A 24,727-nucleotide genomic window follows, 5' to 3' on the forward strand; every position below is an offset into this window, starting at 1 on the left:
AATATGTCATTATTAGTATCACCAGTGATATTTGGATTGTGGTCGCCACCATTGTCTTGCATACACACACAATTATCCATTACTTGGGGGCGGATATACTCAAAAGGAAGCATTATTGGACCAAATGGGCATACTCCAAGAGTGGTGTGTAGAGTTCCAAGGAAATGCTAGTATAATACTCCACCGTAACATCCTGCACATATTGCCTAACCACCACTGCTTTCTTCTCCCACCGCAACACCAGCAACACCACTAACCTTTTCTGCATGACCACCACTATTTCCTGCCCCTGCCGCAGACACATAATCAACTCCATTAACTTCTTCAACATGACAACCACTTTCCACACCATATACAACTCTAGCCATTCCAAAGCATGCGGTAACACAACTTGGGTTATCACTACCACTAAATTCTCCATCAACTAGACCATCATCGTCAAGCGTACAATCACTATCCATAACATCATCCATATCTGTATCCTTCGCATTCTTAGAGTCTATACCTATAGGACCCAGTGGGTTCATATCTCTATCCACCCTAGACGTACCTGCCACATCCATAGACACATGACTGTCCCCTTCTAAGTCATTGCGCAATTCCAGTGGAGCATGTTTGCTACCTAACCCAGTTACAATAACTCTGTCTGTTCGTATGTCCGGAATAATAAGACTCAAAGTGCTTGGAAGTTGCTCAACATTGAACGTGGTTGTCTTCACATTAAGCAGTTCAGATTCGTCGGTTCCAATACAACTACTTTGGACAAGAATCGTTTCTACCACTCCCGAAATATCCAGACTATCTACGAACATGACATCGACTAGTTAATGCACAAAAATTTACTTATTGGTATATTGCGTCTCTGCAAGCTTATATAGTGTCTTGAAGAGAGAACACTAGATAATCAAAAGCTTATATCGCATCGTCAGAAACTGTATTTAACAACTTATATAAAGTACCAAGTTTTCTCTTGAGGGACATGTCATATAGTATCTTGAGCAGCTTATATACTGGAGCAACTTCTAAACATACTGTCTTTCACAGCTTATATAGTCTCGGCTGTTCAACAATTTAATCAGCGTAACTTAATTAACAAGCTATTACGAGCACTATATAAGCTATTAAAGACACTATATAAGCTTCCCACAAACATGTCAGTTTGAAGATTGATTCTGGTATCTGTGTTGCTATCGAAAGCTTCAATTCCACCATGTCATACATATTGTCTTACATAGTGTCTTTGGAAACGTACATTTTTCTTACATAATTTCTTTGCAAGCTTGTTTAGTATAGTCTTAATGCTCTTTGCAAGTGACATAAAACACAAAAATAGAATATTATAAGACAATTTAAAATTTTATATAGAGTACTACATATACTGTTTGCTACAGCGCTTACACTATCTTCGGCTTTGGCTTACATAGTGTCGTCAAAAGCTTATATAGTGTTTCTGAACGTAATTATATTTCAAAGTGTCATCAACCACGCACTTACCACCGTATACTTCTTCTGTTTCAGGTTGAACGGATGTTTCACCAACGACCGCTTCAAGCACGGGGAATGGTATGGCAACATCTACACAAACATTAAGACGAGGAAGAAGTTAGATTGAAACTTCTAATAAAAAATTTAGTTCCTCTCACTGCTCAGAAGTGAGAACCACCAAAACACACTTACCATCAATTTTTACACTCTCACGGTCAACACCACCTGACTTATCAATAGGCTTTCACTTAATTCATCATCACTTGGGTAATCACTATCACTTGATTCATAATCACTTGGACCATCATCCCCGACCAAAAGACCAATGTCTTCGTGCCAACTAGAACTATCCGTAAGTTCATCCCAATTTGTCCCTTCCCAATTCGATCTACTTTGACCCACATCACTATTCCTCCAACTCACCACTTGCTGAATAAGGGAAGTAAAGCTGCCAGGTGTGAGGCTACTTTCTCCTAGGCCTACCGACACATGACTTTCCCTTCAAACTCACTCGGCTCTTTTCGAGGAGCACCTTCGCTACCTAAACCATTTTCAATAACTTTGTCAGTTGGCATATCATAAATAATAAGCGTAGAAGTGCTTCGAACTTGATCGGGTCTAGGAAGACAAGATTTCTAGCGTTCCCACATGTGCTGAGAAGACACAACATCTACTCCAGCTGCAAACAACAAAGTGCTCTACTTTAGTACCGTTTTAAACACCTCTTTTAACGCAAAATAGTGCAGGAGTCCACAATAACACACTTACCACCACAAGTGCCAGATTCTAGGGATGCTTCAACAAACTGATTTTGAAGCGTCTCGCCTACAACAATACTAACTGCAGAAGAATTTAGTCAATTGCACAAGTCAATTTGATATACATGTCAATATTATATAATATCACATCCTCTAAGTGATTTCGTAAATCCAATACAAGGTAAGTGACACCTTAGATAGTGTCCTCTTGTTTACCTCTCATTCAGTCACAATAATTTAGTAAACCATAGTAACACACTTACCACCATAAGTGTCAGGTACACGGGATGCTTTAAAAAACTAAGTTTCAAGCGTCTCACCTCCTACAATGCTAACTACATAACAATTTAGTCAATTACACAGTTCCATTTACTAAACATGTCAGTATTTTACCATCGCAACCGACAAACCACAGAAATATTGTTTTTAAAAGACTTTATATAGTGATTTCCGTAAATCAAATATACTGTCTGCGAGTCCTTATATAGTGTCCTCGGTCTTCTTTACCTATCCTACAGTTACAATAATTTAGAAAACCATAATAACGCACTTACCACCATAAGTGTCAGGTACACGGGATGCTTCAAAAAACAAGAGTTTCAAGCGTCTCACCTCTAACAATGCTAATTGATAACAATTTAGTCAATTGCATAGGTCCGTTTACTAAATATGTCAGTATTTTACCATCGCAACCGACAAACCACATAAACATTGTTTTTGAAAGACCTTAATTATATAGTGATTCCGTAAATCAAATATAATGTATGCGAGTCACATAAACATTGTTTTTGAAAGACCTTAATTATATAGTGATTCCGTAAATCAAATATAATGTATGCGAGTCTTTATATAGTATCCTCGATCTTTTTTACCCGTCCTACAATTATGATAATTTAGAAAACCACAATAACGCACTAACCACCATTAGTGTCAGGTACACGAGATGCTTCACCTATCTTAGTTCGAGGCCAATCACCTCCAATAATACTAACTGCAAAACGATTTAGTTATTGCAAGAGTGTCTTCAAAAGCTAATATAATGTCTTCCTATGCTTACCAACGGTCTTACACAAACTTTTAGTCGACCATAAGTTAGATTCCAAAATACCCATATCAGTTACTTAAAACTTGCTCATACTACCAGTAACAACCGAAAGCGCATTTACCATCAACTTCTTTGGTAACAAGCAATTGGGATGATTCATTATAATCCTTGTCCAGAACTTCAGATTGTCCAAGTCAATATGCATAAACATATATGTTTCAAGTACTACTTTGTTAAGAAAACACCATATCATGAGGCTTTCTCTAAAACACGGACTGGCCATTTATGAACATGTTATATAGTGGCATAACCACCTTATATAGTGTCGTGCACAGCTTATATAATGTTATATATAAGCTGCCCATGAACAAATTAATAAACTTAAATTCAAAACTTCTTTAAGACACTCTATAAGCTCTTAAATCCATTATATTAGCTTCCCAACGAACTTGTCCATTTAAGAGAAAGCATGCCTATTTAACAGTTAACAATTGAGGACGTATATATCTTGTTTTACTTGCTTTCGAACTAAAGTTCAACACTTACCAACACCTCCAACTAACCCAGTATCGGGCACAACGGATGGTTCACCCAATTCGGTTTCATGCAATTGAGATGGTTCATAAATATCTACAAAATGATTTGGTCAATCGGCATATTAGTTTCAAGTGAATCCATTCAATAAAGAACAATGAGGATCGCAAACATACCTTCTTTTATCCTATTCTCATAAACAGGTGATGGGCATGATTTTGGGACATCTTCCTCCATCATATCTTAGTTCCCTTGTCTAAATATCAACAAACTACCTTCTCCATCGCTTTTCTTCCTATGCATGTCCATTATCTTGATGAAATCGTTCTCATCTTTAATTGTGCAAGTGTGTCCGAAAGCTAGGTAGCTAAATCGAAGAGGTTTGATCTTCGTTACTTGTTCCAAAAAAAATACCAAATCATATGTTCATACTGCAAGACCTACGCTTGGTTGATCCACCTACATATGTCATAACTCCACTGCCAAGAGTTCTAACATTACCCCACCCCCCCCACTTACAAATAAAATATCCCTTCTGGTCTACTATTGTACTGTCGTTTGTTATAAGGTTATATACTAAAAGCATTACTTTTGTAATAACTCTAATTTTTTATATTTTGAATAAGAATCATATGGGCAAATGTTATGCATATTATATATATTATTAGTTATATGCATATGTCTAATATTTTATGTTGTAGATGATATGGTGTGTGGTGACACACAGAAGATCATATCATCAGTACCTTATAAAGTATAAGTAAACGTTCACAACCTAGATGGATTTGGACAAACCATTGGTACGGTTGTTGTATAATCTGGTATTAGTCTATCTTGACTACAGGATTACACTAGTACGCTTTGTGTGTATTGAACAAGACCAAGTGAGGTTGTTTCTCTTTATACTGACTATATAAGAGAACAAACACCTCTGTTATTATAGATGTTTGTCCTCTTAATCCGGATATAATAACGGACACTTACGTGCATTGTACATTGCTTTAAACCATCAATGAGTGAGATTCATTTGTGAATCAACAAACTCGATGGATTAGGTAATGACATTGTATGTAAGGTGTGATGTTGATTATAGAAGGAATCCATGACCCGCAGGAAGTCGGGTTGATGATGTCCCCTTGAGGAGCTCATAAGGATTGTCATGTAAACCCTGCAGGTGGATTTAATCCGACATGACAATGAGGTTGAGTGGTACTACTCAAGGACATAAGAAGTTGATTAATATAGTTGTCAGTAACTTGACTTAATCAATGGGCATTCAATATCTTAAACATGGGGAGATCAACGAGCATATAATATGGAGCCTATAAACGTAATTTTGGGATTAGGGAGGTAGTGCAACAATAGCCTTTAGTGGAATAAGTCATTTGTTGACGGACTTGGGCCGTGTATTCTAGGAGAACATGGGAAGCCTAAGCCCGTCAAGAGACCTAACCCTAATTTCTCCTCATGGTCCCTGTTGTAGCCTATATAAAGAAACCCTCTTTCTCTGGCCGAAATACTCAGGTTTTGCTCAAGAAAAGTTAGTTCCTAAATTCGGTTCTAAACTAAGAGAGTGAGAGAGGCCAAGAAAGAAAGAAGGGGCTGGAAGATCGTTGCCCACACAACGTCCATTCTAAGGATAGGAATACAACAGAAGATCAAGAGGTTGCTAATTCGTAGAGCTTGGATTCTCAGAGAAATCACAGCTGATCTAAGGTGAGAATTCTAAACCAAATCGTGAGAACCCTTTATTCCGCTGCAGCATGGGTTTTCGCGGTTTGTAGTAAATCATTACATGAAACCGTAACGGTTCCTACAGTTTGCACCCATTTTAGTGCCGTCAAAGCCCATTGTAGTGCCTGTTATTGCCAATTAGTATGGTTGTCTTATTTTCTACTTCCATTCATTAAATACTAAAACTTCCAATTAAAAACCTCTCTAACATTCAAAAAATAACAAATAGAGACAAAAAGATGAACCAATTACTGTCCGTTGAAGAGAAAGCCTTAAGTTGTGATCGAATAGTCTCAAGTATGTATACAACTTTTGCGTGAGGTCAATGGCACTGTACTAACGTTCCATGCTACTAAATTGGATTTTTCAGAATGTATTCGATGGTACTACACTCTAACAACCAGAGACAAAAAAATGAACCAATTACTTTTATTCTGTGTTACCGAAAATACTATTAAAGTTTACAACTTTACAAGTTAAAACAATCATAAATCAAAATACTCTAGTGTGGAAACTTTAGTTAAAGTTTCGAGCTTTACTCCAAAAACACTCCAAAAACTAACTTTTAACTTTGGATGTTAATGTTGCACATAAATGAAACAGTCCTAAATGAAACACATTTATGACCAAATACATTATTAATAAGCCTATATATCACAAACATTAAATAATCGAGAGCCATAAAGTAAAGAATTTAAAGCAGACATTATTAATGCTAGAATTTAAAGCGTACCGAGAAGCTTCAAAAGACACCTCGACTGAACCTTCTAAGAATCTGGTTGGTGGAAAAACATTGTGCATTTGGGATGCGTGCAATCAATTTTGGAAGAAATAATGAAAAAGAAGAACAAAGGCAATTGAAGAAGGCTGAGATATTCCCGCGAGATATTTCTATCCCATGCATTTAATGCATGTAATGAGGTGTCATTTAGGAGGGATACAATTGGAATTTCAATTCGTAGCTATAAAGGCAAATATGAAAATTTGCAAGGTAGCTATAAAGGGAAAATATGACAATTTGCATGGCCCCTAAAAGTGGGTTCCACGTCTTAATTTAGAATAAATTAGGGGGCGATTTTGGTACGGGGGGTCGATTTTGGAATCATGCTAAAAACCATGAACCAGCTTGTTTTGCTAGAATGCACTCACAATTGGATGCCTTTGGGCGTGTAACATGCTTGATATATGGTTATGCTCCAGTTGGTAAAGGAATGTGGTTCGTTTATGTAATTCAAAGTCACGCCGCACACTAGTAATTCTCTAAGTTGAACGTAATTTCAAATGTTTCAACCTAATTAATGGACTTCTTAGTGGTGTTCTGTTTTTTCTTCAGTGTGGGACTGTGGGTTGTTGCAATTTGCTACTTCAAGAAGCTAACACGCTCCACGTATTTCAGGGTCTACTATAAACGAGCTTGAAAACAAGGGCCCTTATCGCAAGCCCAACAAATACAAATGACAAACACGCATTTTGTATTTGGGCCTCCCTCTTCTTCCTAATTCCTAAACACCTATACTGCTATACATATTCACTGATTCACCTATCTACTACTGCTAAAAGCCTAAAACCCTAGAACTTATCCACATCTCTTCCTACTTGGTAGTTTCTAACACCATCTCATTGAAAAAGAAAAATATCAAAAACAAGAACATGTAAAAGCAGTTGGCGGAGTGTAAGGATGTAGTGTTTTTTAAGCTCCCAATCGACATAATCGTTGACATAGACTGCCTCTCAAAACCATCTCTCAGTGCAGATGGCTTTCATCCCCCCACCCCTGCGCACATTTTGCTGAAACTCAATTTTCTAGGAATCTAGGATTAGTCTCAGTTGTGCCAGCCGCTTATTACGACAAAGTAGAATCTTACTTGATTGATCCTGAATGCACTGTTTTCTTTTTGGAGCACCGGCAAGGGCTTACGACCTTAAACTCAAGGAATCCAAGGAAAATTTCACAACAGATAGATGCTGGCCCTGTTCTGAAGTACTGGCTACAGGAACTTAATTGATACCTCCTAAGCTAGTTCTCCTAAGAAACATATTGTTTCTATTGGATCCCGCTTTGATTTTGATTTACTCAATATTGAGTACAAGGTAATTTGAATGTTGGAAAACTCTTCAAGAAATGGGAATGAGGCCGAAGTTCTTACTCTGGGTCCGGTATTTGAATAAATAGTCAACTGAACGTCCAGTTATTTAAAAGTCCCTTAATTCTTTAGAAGCTTGAGAAAAATTAATAATTATTAATTTCCATAAAACACAAGTACTTCCTTTTTTTCAGTTATAATAACAAGCACAGAAACTTCTGGTTTCAGGGAAAAGGATGAAAAGTTGGGTACTGATCATTTCAAGATATCAAAGGATAGTTCAAGCCAGAACTCCTAACAGACAATGAATCAATATCCCATCTGCAAACTAAGCTAAATTGACAGTACGCTACAGCATATTTTCCCACATAAGCATTCAAAAGAAGTTCTTACATGAAGCAACATCTCCAGTGACACGCTACTGCAAAGACTAGTAATGGAAAAAATGCAGAGTTCAGTTTCCTACAAATTATGTCAAAGGAAAATATTACAAGAGAAGAAGAGACATTCAGTCAAAATCCTTGGTTTTGCACCAAGGATTGGTTCAGGGTAGAGAGTATGAAGAGATGGCAGATTAATACACACACGGACGATAACAAGGTCCAGAACCGTCGTCTCAAACTACAGGGTACAATATTTATCCAACAGGAAAGACCTATGGCCTTTCTCTTGCCACTTTGAGTCGGAAGGCTCCTTCAAAACGCGCATCTGGTTTAGCACAAAACTGTTCTGCGTCCACCAAACATGTGAGTACATTTTAGCATGGCTTCTTCCTCTTCTCCACCGCAAAACATAATTGAAGATAAATTCCCAGCTGTGATGGGTTTCCGCCATAAGAAATCAATGATGGGTTCTCTTGGTACGGAGATGAATCTTTAGATCTCTAAAAATGACACTGACATATGTGCAACTTCTACAACAAAAATGCGAGGGTTCACCAGTCACTTGCATCCAGTTCATGATCTTTCAGAATTGCATAAGAATCAATATCCTAAGACAAGGAGGGAAGAATGAATTAGGTAAGACAGACATCATGCTTAGGCTCATTCAAATCAAAAGAAGAAAGAAAGGGACGAGGACTTTATGGTATTGACAGAGGTACATGAACATGAGAAATCATCTCAAAATTTCTTTTATTTTCTTTCTATCATATTTAGCAATTGTAAAGGTCTCCATGTGATACAGTCTTTCCATCTGGTAAAAGGTCATTAGAAACAATGCCATACATTCCAAGATTAACACAACCTTGACAAGATTATATATTATTTTGCATAATGAGCAATGCACTCGGTCTAAAATTACATAGACGACAGTAAGTGAAAATCTCCAATCCCCAAAAATAGATTTCCAACCAACCAATGCTACTTTGGCGAGTAAACGAAGATGGAGCAACATTAATTCTTCAGTTAGTAAGTAAAATACACATTGACATGCACATTCGCAAAACTGAAAGGCCAAAACAAAATGTGTTTAATATACACGAGTTAGATACTAAGAGGTATATACATGGACATTTTAAAACTAATCGAAAGGGTACTAGGAAAACACTGACGGATCATTTTACCAACAACATAACACTAAACTCGTATTATCAAGATGGAGCTATGTAACAATGATCTCCACGGTGAAGAAATGATAAAATCTCCTTGGTGAAGATATGACCCAAGAAGATTGGCTGTCGTTAAGTACAGAAAAACCAATTCAGGGTAAGATCAAGTATAGGCAGACCCACCTAATCCATTCAGATAAAAACCACTGTTCCGCTCCCTCCTCCCTATGGGATTTCATTACCTGCAATTAAGCTATATTGTAGAAGTGGACACGATCTGTCGACATCTTTCAATGACATGGATCCTCCATCCTCAGTGTCAACTCTAAACAGGAAAACTTTGGTTACTGGAAACAAGTTTTTTATATGTAATGTTTTAAAGGGGCTATGTTCTTCATAAAAATTGTTAAATATTAATGTACGAGAAATTGGTATTGTTACTAGACTAGCAGTAACCAATTGCTATAAATTTTGTAAGTTTGCCACTCACTTTGCCCTAGAAACCATGTCATGCCATCGCAATCTGATGTTTGAAAAAATCTCCATCTTCATTTGAGCTTCAAAGATTTAGTTGTTCCTCAAAAACCAACCAAACTTCTGCTATAAAGATATGTGTGTCCGTATCCAACATGGATAAAAGTGTCTAACACGGCGAAATATAAAAATTTGAGGTATATCTCATACAATCCGTGTGCGTCTGTGTTCGATATAGACAAGTGGATACATATCCAACACGGATTGTTTTTAAAAGATGGCGTCTCTATGTAACATAGTCAATGAAAAATAGAAAATATTTGAAAAGAAAAAACATCTGTAACAAGTGTGTTGGATGTGCCGAAGGCATGCCTAACATCTGCGAGAAGTACAAAAATGAGATGTTGAAGTAGTCTTAAAAATTAAAATCTGCGTTGGCACTTGTTAATTGAGTGCCAAAGGCACCGGATTCCACAAGATGAATGATATAGGCATGTATAGCCATACAAGAAAAGGATATATCACCTATATAAACTGAAAATTATCCAGTAGGTAGGCACCCCAAGAGCAACTTGCCACTTTTGCCCTCCCAAAGGTGGGTTACAACTGTAAAAGAGGGACTCGCTAAAAGAGGGCATGTAAAGACAAAAGACACTGGTCCACTGAAAGACTTATCTCTTCAAATCTACAAGGACAAAGTTGTTAAAGTCCATATTAATATAGAGAAAATCTAGTGTGCGCAATAAGGACTCAAAATAATCACTTGAAGTAATATTTTTCAGCAATTCCACCATGACTCCAGCTCTAAGAGAACTCCAAAAATTGAAACACACTCCATATTTAACAAATTCCTTGTTGGACTCTAAAGCACACTCGTAACAAAACTAACATAAACAGGCTGCGCCTGCATCATGAACATATCCATAGTTATAAAATAATAGACACTGCAATACCAAAATCCTTAAATATGAAAAACCATTTCTCTTATCACCAAAGTGATTGACAGTTTGACACTACACACGGCTCCGTAAGTACCACCACCTAAACAACCCTATTTGGTATGATCACACGCTACAACCAAGGCTCACTCATCTAACACTTAACTAGTTACACAGACATGCATTTTAACTCAAACATTCCCTCCTAATCTTTCATCACTCTATATATTTGATTGTTCTTCAACAATCCAAATCATAAAAAAGGTCCAGAAAGGGATTTAGAATCTGTACTCTCATCATGCTGATAGATGTACGTAGGGGAGAAATAGAGCCACTCCACTCCAAAAGGGGGCATACAGCATAAACTGAGGGCGGATTTTTGTGGAGATGATCTCCCTACAATAAAGATCATCCTCGCAGAAAATAGTCATTTGAATATGTCTAAACATACGAAAAGTTGCGTTCAATGTTTAAAATTTCATACAACTTTTGGCAACTTGTCGAATCTTTTGACAAGGTTGGGCATATTCAAACAAGTTGATGTTTTGAGAAGGTAGCCTTCATGGTGAAGAGATCTACAAAAAATTAACCCTTAATTCATGTTGTGCAAATACATATTGACACAGGAGTGTACATGGCAGTGTGTCTAAGGGAGTATGGTTCTATCTCTCCCCACGCGAAGGAATTATCACAAACAATAGTGTAAGGGTGCTTTACAAGAAAAATGGTGTGATGGTGTTTTAAACAAGCAGTAGATAAAATGTGCAAACAGAGAATTGGATAACTGAGAACTAATATTCCTCCTATCACTGATAATATGTCTTATTCAACCGTGAAAAAATGTATAAATAAATAAACATGCTTTCTCTTAAACGGACATGTTCGTGGGGCAGCTTATATAGTGTCTTGAACAACTTTTTAATTTACGCTTATTAACTTGTTTGTGGGCAACTTATATACAACACTATATAAGCTGTGCAAAACACTATAGAAGCTGCTCAAGACACTATATAACATGTCCGTTAACGGACAGTCCATTTAAGAGAAAGCCTGAATAAATAAATAAAGATAAAAATAAATAATTAGGCTTGATAAGACTGCTTAATGCTTATACAAGTAACCCCACTAACTACACACTCCACATGCCTAAAATATTTCGTGAATTTTACTTAAAAAAAATCAGTAAAAGGAAAAACAAATTATCGTAATACCATGCCCACCAACTGAGGCAATGCTGATGCATGGTTTCAATAAAGTACTTAGATCACAGCAAAGAGAACACAAAAAGGGATAACAATAAATTTGGTGATCCAACGGCCAATTATGATGGGTACATGGCCCTAATAAATGATCAGTTTGCCGAATCATGCAGAAAAGCACAGGTTTTGAAACCACAGTAATAACCAGACAGATAAAGTTTATCTCTTAGACAAGTTCGTATCAAATTGGACTTATATACTACCAAAATTTGTTCACTCAAATTTGAAGTTGGAATATATTCTGGTATTCGGCCAAAATCCAACAATCTCACATGGCCCAGAAGCATGACAAATAGGATTTCAAGGAAAACACCGACTCTCTGAATGGAACCTTTAAAAGTCAAGTAGCCACTCTTTTATTTCGAGAAAACCTTCTTGCTATAGGAACATAAGGAACACAGTTCGGTTGTGTGATAAAGCTCAATGTTCAAGTAAAGCAGGTTATTCCATTAGATAGAAAGCTCATGAATTATATGGAAACCCAAGTAAAAGTATGGAATCCACATGCGCAATGAGACCTTGATGGGTTTAGGAACCCTAGTTGCCTCTATATACATGAGGGGACGTCCATCTTTCTGCCTATGCTAGAGAGCTTCCCCATCATTTAGCTAAGGCAAGAAAGATGTAGAGCTCCTCAACTCAGGTTTCTACTCAGGTTGTCTTGTTGGTATTCAATGCTGGATTATGCATTATAAGGTATGTCATTTACAATATTTTACAGTGTTTGATCATGATATACTAGTGTCTAGATCTGTTTTTTTTTCTAACAGACTAATTATAAGCATAAATGGATCTTGACAATAAAAAATACTATGATCAAATGCTGGAAATAATTTTGAAGACATACCTTATAAACATTTAATCCAATAACGCATACCAACAAGCAAAACCTAAATGGAAACCAAAATTGAGGAGGTATGCTTGATAACTACCATCAGCAACCAACAATAAATTACTAATCAAATTGTACAAAATCATCCTCGAGAGATCCTTCGCCTTTTCAATTCTCTAGCAAACGTGACAACTGACAACCACATCTTTCTTGCCTTCACCAATCATGGGAAAGCTCTCTAGCATTGGAAGAAAGATGAACATCTCCCCATATCTGTAGAGCCATCTAGTGTTTCCTCCATTAAGGTCTCCATAGGTCATGGGGAATCCACCGTTATATCTGGGTCTCTAAATAACCCATAGGATTTCCACCCAACCCCATAACCTGAAATACTTGAATACTAGGCTTGATCACACAACTGGGTCCAAACTGTATTCCCATATTCCATATAGCACTAATACCCAATCAATTAAGAAAATGCATTAAGCTACTATATTGCATACGACAAATGCTACACCCGACACTGATTACACCTTAAATCATAACTTTTAGTCTATTAAGGAGGACAATTCATCAAAATAAAAACATAGTCATTTTAGGTAACCTACAAGTACATGACAGTCCATAAACAGTACACCCACGAAAACAACAGATGATAGATGATGTCTTCCCATCTAGCAACAAAAGTACTCGGCATTCACACCCCTAAATTTCTCAAATACTCTGGATGGACAACATACAAGACACTTAAAGAATAAAGAGACCTTCTGTACATCAGGTACACCCTCATGTTTCTTCTAATACACTAAAGCAAAATGTCCCATTCGATTGAGGTTACCAGAACTCAAACCCACATGCCATAAGAAGAGAATTGGCCGAACAGACTCAAACATTTTATTACCAAGTATTCCTATCATGTGTACTATAGTTAGACAAATCCAAAAAATTGGGACCTCTTTTTATCATCTAATCTGTGACCAGAGCTTCCAGTTGTGAAATTTCATATAGAAGTGATTCTAAATTATGGAAAAACCAATCTTTTTTTTTCGAGTAAAAATTTGATGTCCATGTCCAAAGAAGTTAACCCGAAAAGAAAGAGTCTACATGATTTTCAGCACAGAATAGATACGAATATGGCAATATGCAAAAGAATTGTTAGCTATAAAGATAAAACAATATTATATTATGAATACTGAACAAGGTACATGACAGCACCCACGATAGGGAGAGAGAAATAAATTTCCATGGAAGTACAAATTGGTCCTCAAAAAACACACCTCACATAAGCTAACTTGCCCTATTTGATGATCCAAGCAGTAAACCTCCATCATTAGAACTTTTCACCAGTGAATCTGCATTGACACATTGTCTTATTAAACAAGATTAACAACACTAAACAAAATTAGAAAAAAAATTAATAATCATAAAACAAGAACATAGCTCTGCACACCTTGATTTGGCTGCGGTACTTGGCGACCCATCTCAGAACCCAATCCTCCTCCTAATAACTTTCCTTGCCCTTCAATCTTAACACTATTCTGAGCATGTTGAAAGTTCCCCGAAGCATTCTTACCACCACTAATTGACCCATTCTTCTCCTTCTCTAACAAAACATTCAAACGCGGGATCCCTCCTTTCCCTTCAGCAGACATCTGTTTCTGCGCCATAACAGCAGCAGCAGCAAGTGCCGTATTATTCTTATTCCCAACCTTCTTCTTCCCCCCTTCCACCTTCACAACAACATTCTCTTCCACACTCATCATAATCACCTCTTTCCCTTTAATCTTCTCACTCTTCTCATTCCCCAACACAATAGCATTAACCTCTTCCAACGCCTCCTTTGCATTCTTCCTACTAACCATAGCTTCCCTAACTTTCCTCTCCGCATCAACCCTAGCCAACCCCGCTGCCCTACTCATGGAAACACTCGCTATCCTAGCTGCAGCAAGAAATACTTTGGACCCACTCAACTCAATCTCTTTCCCACTTCTCGAGGTGTCGAAAAAAGTAAAATTAGGGTTTGCACATGGTGGACAAATATATGAATTAATAACATCTTTAGTAACACATTCTTTATGCGTAATGGAAGGACAACGTAAACATATGACACGTTCAATTGGTGCATTATTTGGACCTGAATCATATACTTGAAAACAAATTGGACAAAATGAACCTGAATGTAGTTTTAATACACATGATGTGCATAAACGTCTGTATACTTCTCTCATACATACGTTGTGAAGTAACCATCTTTCTGTTAAATTACATCCACTGCATTCTGAGGGCGTGTCTCTTTTCATTGTCGAAATACCATTTAATGGAAAGGAAACCCTAATTTTGTAATTTTAGGGGGTAAATTAGAGGGGTTTTGAGAATTGAGATTTGAGAGAGAGAGAGAGAGAGAAAGTGGTTTCCCGCTAAGAAGAGGTTTTGATTTATCGGGGTTTTTTTTTTTTTTTTTTTTTTAAAGGAATCGAGAAATTGAGAGAAGTGGGCGAAGAGATGAGATAGAGTGGTGTACCTGTTTTTTTTTTTTTTTTTTTTTTTGTTTGCTGTGAATGGACTTTACTGTGGTCAATGGGGTGAAGACTCAAGTTTCGGAATAATCAATATTTCGGCGTTTTGAAACAACTCGGGTGAAAATAAAGTACGTTTACATACTATCAATACCCTACAAACTAATCATTGTGGATCTTTCTTTTTCTTACTTTTAATGTTTCTAATTCTGCATTTTATATTATATTTTAAACTTCCAAATTTATTCTTTTCCAATTTGTTCACCTGCAATTATGCTGGAAGATTCAGCATCTGGTTATTATTATTATTATTATTATATATAGAACTTTAATTATTTTCTAATTAAAATTATTACACTCATAAAGTTTACCCAAATAGAAATATCAACTAGTAAATCCTACGAGATGGTTTGCGCTATCTCATTCCATCTTCTTCTTCACCAAATTTTACTATAATTTCCAATTCAAACATACCTGGTAAAACTTGATCAGTATAGGAGGATCCAAGCAATATCATATTAAGAGTATTGAGCTCCATTGGATTACCTTATATATCATTTCATCACTATCACCATGACTAGCATCTTGGAAGGAAGAACAAATAGATGGTTATTGAGTTCTCTCGGCAAATTCAAATTTAAAATGTCATTCCAATGGGACTGTTAGAAAGCTCCTAAATTTGGATAAACCCAACCAAATTTGTGGTATTGTCTAGCAGCTGCCATAATAGTTTATGTCGTCTGTCGATCCAAAAAAAATTCAACTTAAGTTACAAACTAATTGACAGATAACAGAAATTGTGTCGTCCGTATCCATTTAGCACTTCAAACACAAAAGAGCGATTGGAATGAAATTCAAGTTTTGGTCTACCATATTTGGCCAGACCTAAAAACCCTAAATATCCTATGTGGCAAGGGTTTACTAGCTCCTTTTAGCGGCCCTCCATTGGACTTGCTCTAACAATCCCAAAGGTCAGTACATGGTAATAGAGTCGGCGGTAGGTGCAAGAGAACTAAAGAGGATTCTTGGTTCTACCACCAAGAAGAAGGTGGAGATGATTTCCCGTTTGCACCGCTTAACAGGTCCCCCAGCGGAAACAAGAAGTTAAGGAGGCCTCATTGGCAGCATTAACTGAAAATGAAACCCTTGTACTGCAAGATGTGAGGGGAAATAACCGAAATTTGCTTCCACTTAAAGAGATCAAATCTAGTTCGGCTTGGTCACCTCACTAGCGGTGACATATCGTTTTTAGCCATTCAAAAGATAAGGATTTGAAGTGGCTAAAGATCCAAACTTTGCTTCATCTGCTCCAATGGTGTAAGTTATCATGAGTGTACGTCCACTACTTGTCGTAGTTTTTGTAGTAGAATTATATTATATTGTGTGGTGCTCATAAACACATTACACCAGATCCACAGAGAGATAACATTGACACAAGAAACGGTGCGATTAAGCAGGGTTAATTCTAGTATAGATATCGTCTACATGTATTTTCATCCGACTCCACAGAGTTTGCAGTGTTGTTCGATATATCAAAGTGTTGTGTCTGCCTATATGATTTCATCCAAGGCGGGAGTCTAGCTAGGATCACTTTGTTGATTTACATCGAGAAGCGGGCCCATGCCGTTAGGATAATACGAAATCCCAAAAGGAAAAATTATTTTTTTTTAAAAAAAAATTAAGAAAAAGAAATGAAAATAGAATTAAAAAAATAATAATACACATAATTGAATAATACTAAAGTAAAGCATACAATGAAGAGCCAAAAGTTTATATTAATATACCAATTAGGATCCACAGGTTCCACCAGGTCCTCCAAAATAAAATGCATATTCAGAACTCCAAATCAAATCTTTTCCAAGAACTCTATAACAATTAGGCTTGTTTGAAATCATTGCAAGATCTGTTTCACTTGGGTTGATGAAATCATCACCTATAGTAGGAATAAGGTGAACCCGATGGAAAAAACATGCCTTCCGATATCCTTCTTCTGGAAAATGGCCACTTCCCATTTGAGGCATATTTTCTTCACCTACTAGGCTATGTGTTGCCCCACCCCATTCGATTGAGTTAGCATAATAACCCAAATTTTGAAAAATTGACCGTGGCCAGTATCCCATGAAATGGTTTTGATGACCAATGAAAAACATCCAATTTCCTGTGAATTGGTCCTATGAATACAATAAACCAATTTTTAGAAACATTCATTTATACCAATCATTTTATTATGCTTTGACATTTGCAAAAATGTTTTAGAAGTCATCACAATATTTAAGTAGTGAAAGTCCTTCTTGGTTCCCAAGGAAAGCATATGATATCTTGTGGATATTTATACCATGTTCGATACAACATATATTAATTAATTAGAGCTAGAAGAATTAAGGGCTATCATTGGTGAAAATGATTGAGAGACCATTTCAAAATGCTAAACTATGTAAAAAAAAATTAATAACTTAATTTGATGTTTGATTAATTGTTGTTATAAAAGTTTCAAAAGTTTAACTTAGGCATTGTTAATAATATCTAGTTAAGCTTAAATACCAAAAAGATCATTCCCACGGTTGGTGGATTGGTTCCATAAATTACTAGCTAGGTTCTAATTCTTCTTCTAGATGATATTTTGTATTAAAGTGATCTATCGACACCATATTTCATATAATTGTTTCTATAGTTGGGGAATCTCAATGGATAAAGTGGCCGGCCTAGCTACCTCCACCTTATTTACTTGCATTAAAATCGCACCAAATGAAAGTAATAATATTTCACTTGTGTTGTCACAAAATGTCAAAAGTTAAATCAAGTAGTGTATCAAAAATATTTATATTTGTCAATTAAAATGATTTTTTTTTTAATTCATCAAAAAAATTAAGCCTTTTTTCATTATTATGGATCATAGAATTTCATTTAAGTTACAATGTATAGTGATTTTTGTTAGTACCTGGAACACACTGAACTTCAATTGGCGTTGAATCCCATTGTAAATCGAAACTGTGTCCAAGATAGAATCTACGGAGAAATAATTACTAATCTGCACAAAGCCTGGACAAAGTGTGTTGTAGCAACCCGTTGTTTGATAATTATCTGCCTGTTTAATTAATAAAAGAAAAGTAATAATAAATAATCAGATAAAAGCGGGCACCTTACCAAAGATTTACCAATAATATAATGTGAAGAAGGTTAAAGCCATATGATATTTCATAAATTGAAGCAACGTCAACATAAATATTATGTTATATGTCTCTTTGTGTTAGCATATATACAAATATCCTACTTCTAAGAGACAAAAGTAATAACAAAAATAGAAGAAGTATATGACATGTTCAAGCTTACAGTCCAACGCGTAAACAAACGGGTCTTGTTGTCGCCATAAAGCTTTGGATTCACCTAGGAGTACAACCACTTGTATGAGTATTTGTGATGATCAATACGATTAATCATTAAATTAGATAGCTAGAATAACGACTACCTTGCATAACAAAAAAAGATGCGACTATACTTACATTACATTATGTAAGAATTTGAAATAGTAATACCTGATTGGGTCTACCTAACTCCATAACCATTTCCAAAAAAGAAAAACCCAACAATAACAACAACAACAAAAACACATTTATGGTGCCAATCAAATAAGTCCAAACAACTTAAGAACATAAAGTTTCAAGCACGTTCCGAAGTATATTTTTACAAAAAATAAATAATATATATAATTGACAAACTTATTTAAGTAGTCGTTAAACACCTTTGTGGTTGACCAACAACCTTGGACAACAAATTTCGATGAGGAACAATATATATGGATAATTCATAATAAACAAGTTGGTATATACATATATACCTTTAAGAATGTTTTATAATTGATGAACAATAGAAAGGAATTGAAAAATTAGAAGATTTCAAAACGTGATATAGCTTAGAGTTCATGTGCATACACATAATCATTGTTATACAACAAGTTTTAGTAGCTAACATTTGCACAAGGCGTTACAAAAGATTATTTGCATCAAATCCTTGTACGAGAGCTGGAATCCTAACACTTGAATATCCATAAATGATGTCATACTGAATATTGTAGTCACACTATTTACCGACAAATCATTTAGGTTTACTTGTAACAATAATATATTTTTTTCCTTGTTTTCAGTAATTTTAATAAAAGTTGCAACTTACGACCTAGCAAAAATATAAATGACAAAATAAAGTAAAAATATAAATCATACAACTATGTACGAGACACTTGATAAATAATGATTCAATTTATTTCTCTTGTGCAAAAAGAATTTTGTTTATATTTTTTTTTCTTTTGTTTAAAAAGAAAATCAAGTGGGTCTTTACATCTTTTCCAATAAGTATAGTAATGAAGATAACTTACAGTCCATCCAATATTGATACTGTTTAAGCCATATGCGGATCCACTTGATATGGATATCATAGTCTCACTTGACCTGGTCATAACTTGAAACTACTGGATTGTACACCACTATATGCGCTTCAGCTCCATAGTATTCATTATATCCTTTCGTGGCGGTGATTGCGTACTAAAAGTAATTGCACTTGGTTAATAGCACAAATTTTCAAATTGATTAATAGAAAATAGTACAACTTTTATTGGTAGTTGGTTGACCGTAAATTGACCAAGTTCACCATGATCAAACTGTTTCAATAATCTATTTGAGTTTTCATATTGACCACAAGACCCTTTCACATGGCTTTCAAAAAGTTGTATGTGTCAAAACATAATTTTATATAATACATTAAGGTAATTCCTAAAATATGAAAGTATTATTAGTATGAAACTTGAAAATGATAATTATAGGGATGAAAAGTAAGTTAAGTACTAAATTGGTTGTGTACCCTTCTCCTCATGGGAGATGTTGCAAGTTTGAATCCCACCAAGTGTTGGTTGAGATTTCTTTCATATGTAATTAATTGCAAGGAGCCTTCGGGCTAGAGCCAGGTTATTACTATGATAGGTGGACCAAGTAGTGAAAGCAAGTCTTCATGGACACTGTGGAGCATTCATGCTAGGTTCCCTTAGGGGTAGATGAGCCTCCAGGCAATATAAGCCTTTGGGCTAGTTACCTTCAATGTAACCAGTGTGGATTCACCTTAACCCTCTAAAATAATATATATATTAAGGCTACCTTGACGCCCCTAACATAATAATATATACACCTTAACCCTCTATATATATAGATCAGGATAGATAGAGCCACTCCGAAAACATACAAAGACATATCTCATCCTACCAATTGAATTAAGAGCTGATATTTTGTAGATAGGATCTCCCCACCATGACTAACATGCCCACCAAATTTCGGCTCATTCAAATATGTTTAACCTAATAAAATGTTATTATCGGAAAATTTTGAACCGTTAGATAAATGTTCAAAATTGAACACTTGTTTTGCAAGGTTAGACATATCCAAATAGGATGAAATTTTGTGGACATACTATCCATTGTGAGAAGATCATATCCAAAAAAAATCAGGTCTTAATTCAATTTGTAAGTCGATGGAGTGGCTATATATGTGGGGAGATCATATCTACAAAATATCATCCCTTAATTCAATTGGTAGGATGAGATATGACCTTATACGTTTTGGGAGTGGCTCTAACCCTATATATATAGGGTTAGGGTTTTGTCAAAACTATTCAGGTTTTGGAGTTTGAAAGAGTGAATAATTGTTATGATATGGTTGAGAGAGTGAAAAAGATGGGTCAGTTATATTAAGAGAAAAATATGGTGGGTTTCTCCCTCTTTAGTTTGATCAACGAAATATAAAGTTAATTGGTCAGACTGTTTTAGATCGCAATAACCAACGAGATACTAGCACATGACGAACCAAACACTTCAAAAGTTGTACCAAGACCTAAATACTAAAAACATGTGAGAGGCTCACTAAGGGATATTGTCATCATATTGAAAAAAAAAAATAAGTAGATTGACCGAGGTCAACTTGGTGGAATGATTATAAAAAAAATGTGTTATTTCCTAATTAATTTTAAAAATTGTACTATTTTTTTAAAAGTTGTAATGGAACCTAAATAATCATTTTAATATACATGCAACCAAAAAAACTAAAGGGGCATGTAAACAATTGATGCTTTGTGGTATGACTTACATGAGAGCTGGGGGTTTCCTGTGTAAAAGGATGGATATTTGAAGACAATTTAGTTCTTATCAAATCTTCTTTTGTTATCCTCCTAATTGGGACAGTTTCACTCGGACACCCTCCTCTAGGCAACTCTTCAATTTTAGAAGATTCTAAAATAGATGATGAATCTTCTTGAGGTGTTACTCCTTGTAGAAATGTTGTAGGTCTCATCTGCCAAATTCAATCAGCGATTTTAGTGAGTAATAAAAACTTTGAGAATAAGTAAGTACATAATATTAGTAAAATAAAAAGGGGGAACTATGTAACTTTGTGTACATTTTAAAATGAAAAAATATGTTGCCAGGAGGGAAAAAAAAGGAAAGAAATACATGTCCCATATATGTCAATTTTCACAAGAATGAAAAACTACATTATTCTCCGGAAAATTCATACCTACATACAATAGTATAATTTGGACATGAATTGAACTAAAAAGTAAAGTTCCTGGCCTCACTAACTAGGTGGTTATGTTATCCTTTCAAACAACTCACAATGATGGGATAAAAGGTAGTTTCCATGTGTAATTTGGATTAAACAACTCAATGCATGGCAATGTGACATGCACAGTCTTTTTTGCATGGCAAGTTTGGCATGCACAATCTTCATTTGTATGCCAACTCTGATGAATTCATTATAACTTTTATTGTTGCTTGTATGGCGTAGTGAGAATTGAAAACTTAGTGTAAGAGGCAATTTGCCCCCTCATCTCCATATGACCTCTATTTCCATAAAGCGTTACCTAGTGCATTCCCAATGGTTTAGCTATAAGTCATATTTGATTTGGCATACACCCTGGTGGTTTAGATATAAGTCACTGCACATTGTAGCTTTTGACAGCCATTTTAGTGTGACATACAACTAAGACTTCCTCCATGACAACCAAAATGTTTTGTTGCAAGATTTAAAATGGTAGGGACTTAAAATGGTAGGACCTATCTGTTTGAAAATTTTCACAATTAGGACCAGGGTCGGCCAGCTCTAGGGCCCCAATCATCTAGTTTGTCTACATATTTAAATGAATATGATGCAAAATGATTCCATAGGAGTCGATTTTGGGGTGATTGTATGGAATCTATGGTAACAACCAACTTGACCACACAACTTTGGATGCTTATTATAGGCATTTAAAATTATTTTGCATCCTAAACAATGGGTTAGTTTAGGCCCCCTTTTAAGGGTTCGCCTTGGGCCCCCACAATCTCAGAGCCGGCCCTGATTAGGACACAATGTAAGCTTTGAATGGTAACAACATTAGGGGAAATCTTTTACCTACATAGCCTTTTGGTATGAATTTTCATATATCTGGCATATGTGGCAAGTCATATTTGAGTACACAATCGGGGGTGCTCATTTGTAACTTTGAATTGTTACATAGAGAAACTGGTGGAATTGGGAAGAGTACATACCTTTCAAATTTAAATTCTAATATGCATTTAGACATTATTTTCTTTGAATTGTTCTATCATTTGGCTTAAAAATCAACTTGTAAACCCTGATCGATTTTAGTCAATGAGACTGTGATTAACATTACACTACAAGGATTGGTATTTGGATTGAAGAAGGAGATGGGGTTGAAGGTTGTTAATGGATGTTTTTCGGTTTGAGTGAAGATGTCTATGTGTTTGAAATCAAGTCAATGTAGTTCCGAGTATCCTTTTATAGGTGAAGTATTGGCTTAGATCATGTTGTGATCCATGGTAAACAGTAACATTTTGTGCCATAGATGGAAAATATTTGAATGTATTAAAGGCCATATATGTAACAATCGCATGGGATTTGGAAGACCATTGTGTCAAGTATGGAATGTGTGGCACAAGCTAGATCTTGCAACGGTTTTCCTAATTAATTGGTGGGATGTAGTCGTCGTGATCGAGAGGAGATGACTAGCCATGAGATGAGCTAGGTGAAGGCGCATTGTGCTTATAAGTCTCATTAGTCTTCAGGAAGTAGTTAATGTATTTAGTGAATTCTCGGTCAATGTTTGGCCACGTGTCTCGTTGTGAATTGATGATTAATATGGAGTATATATGCACTTAGTCACTTACACAACCATTCCCCTGGCACTCTAAATTTGAAACAAACTCTTTCTCTAAATTTGTCAATTTAAATTGGATCTCATAATCCATTATAATGATCAAAATCTACCACATTAAATCATAACATATTATGTATTTAATCCATTGATAACCATAAGTGTGAATTCATGAGTACTATACAACAAATGTCCACTATTCCAAACTTAGACTATAATAATGTTTAATTGACCAAGACAAATGCACAAATAAAAAAGTTTATATTATGTGATTTGTTTATATACGTTTATGAATTTTACACTGGTACATACCTGGATAGAGTGATTTTTAAGCTTTGGATGATCAAAAGCATGTTGCCTATTGATTTCCACGCAATCATATATTTTTCCATATTTAGTCTGTAGAGTTACATCAAAGAAAAAAAAATCATAACTCTAAACAATGATATGAAACAAAACATAAAACAAGATAAAATAAAATAAATAGAAGACAACCAATAAGAATTTGAAGTTACCTCTCGCTCTATTAATAAAACTTACCTGAATGCTTTTAATATATGGTTTATTAAGATGATTCAATTGTTGCTCTAACTCTAAATCTTCTTCGCTAGATATACTTCTTCCTTCTCCACAATTCATATTTAAAGTGATGAGACATTGAGCAAGTATGATTGTGGCTATAAATCCCATATTGTCTACAAGTAAGAACCGTTATGAACACAGTGATAAATGATTTTGTTGTTAGCTTACTCATGATCAAGGCACATATTTATATACACCTAAAAAAAGCATATTAGTTGTCTCAATAATTGTTTTTGAATCCTTAGAATTCATTTTGGTGTTTAAATTGTCAAGATTAATACTTAGTAGATGTATCCTAATTAGCCACATATATTAAATCATTTCCTTAAAAACACTACAATTTAAGTATAAGAGATTAAACCTTGTGAAAAGATTGATCTTGTTCCATTTTAAAATAATTGAGTAAAAAGACTTTGCCTATATTCTCCTTTTTTGCCAATTAAAAACAATCTTTGCCTAATCAGTTCTTTCCTATATAGCATCAATCTAATTAAACACATAAATGTATACAAGAGATGTCAATTTTATGTCTTTAATATATTCACCTTTAGTAAATTTTCCTAGATACAAAAATAATGACTTACAATTGACCACCTGAAAAAGTAGCTCACGTGGATTCCTAACAACCAATCATACTTGTCAAAAATAACATCAACTGAAAATCTAAAATCAAACAAAAAGTTTTCTAGTCTTCATCATAAAGCTTAAAACTAATCACCACTATGTTTTCTCTTCACTTCAACAAATCAC

General features: G+C 35.3%; 2 protein-coding genes across 2 annotated transcripts; both read right to left on the bottom strand.

Annotated features, from left to right (window-relative positions):
• Nucleotides 1–7,978: 7,978 nt before the first annotated feature.
• Nucleotides 7,979–15,252, bottom strand: LOC147481107 (uncharacterized). The gene is made up of 3 exons (XM_086577922.1): nucleotides 14,143–15,252; nucleotides 13,970–14,044; nucleotides 7,979–8,631 (listed from the first exon to the last, which is right to left on the bottom strand). Exons 1-2 carry the CDS (start codon nucleotides 14,990–14,992, stop codon nucleotides 13,980–13,982), a joined length of 915 nt encoding a protein of 304 aa, XP_086434048.1. The 5' UTR covers nucleotides 14,993–15,252; the 3' UTR covers nucleotides 7,979–8,631; nucleotides 13,970–13,979.
• Nucleotides 15,253–16,995: 1,743 nt separating this feature from the next.
• LOC147481108 (carboxyl-terminal peptidase) lies at nucleotides 16,996–24,034 on the bottom strand. Its single transcript, XM_086578842.1, has 6 exons — nucleotides 23,936–24,034; nucleotides 23,708–23,794; nucleotides 21,331–21,534; nucleotides 18,539–18,592; nucleotides 18,233–18,293; nucleotides 16,996–17,240 (listed from the first exon to the last, which is right to left on the bottom strand). Exons 1-6 carry the CDS (start codon nucleotides 24,032–24,034, stop codon nucleotides 16,996–16,998), a joined length of 750 nt encoding a protein of 249 aa, XP_086434968.1.
• Between the last annotated feature and the right edge of the window lie 693 nt (nucleotides 24,035–24,727).

Source organism: Coptis chinensis, chromosome 8 (genome assembly GCF_015680905.1).
Source record: "Coptis chinensis isolate HL-2020 chromosome 8, ASM1568090v1, whole genome shotgun sequence".
In the NCBI taxonomy this organism is placed as follows: Eukaryota; Viridiplantae; Streptophyta; class Magnoliopsida; order Ranunculales; family Ranunculaceae; genus Coptis; species Coptis chinensis.

Excerpts from the sequence above, each read along its gene's own strand:
- LOC147481107 (XM_086577922.1), bottom strand. The coding sequence starts at position 14,992 with ATGAAAAGAGACACGCCCTCAGAATGCAGTGGATGTAATTTAACAGAA. Across the intron at positions 14,045-14,142 it reads AGTACCGCAGCCAAATCAAG|ATTCACTGGTGAAAAGTTCT; the intron begins GTGTGCAGAGCT and ends GTGTCAATGCAG.
- LOC147481108 (XM_086578842.1), bottom strand. The coding sequence starts at position 24,034 with ATGAATTGTGGAGAAGGAAGAAGTATATCTAGCGAAGAAGATTTAGAG. Across the intron at positions 23,795-23,935 it reads CATATATTAAAAGCATTCAG|ACTAAATATGGAAAAATATA; the intron begins GTAAGTTTTATT and ends GTAACTCTACAG. Across the intron at positions 21,535-23,707 it reads TTAAAAATCACTCTATCCAG|ATGAGACCTACAACATTTCT; the intron begins GTATGTACCAGT and ends TGAATTTGGCAG.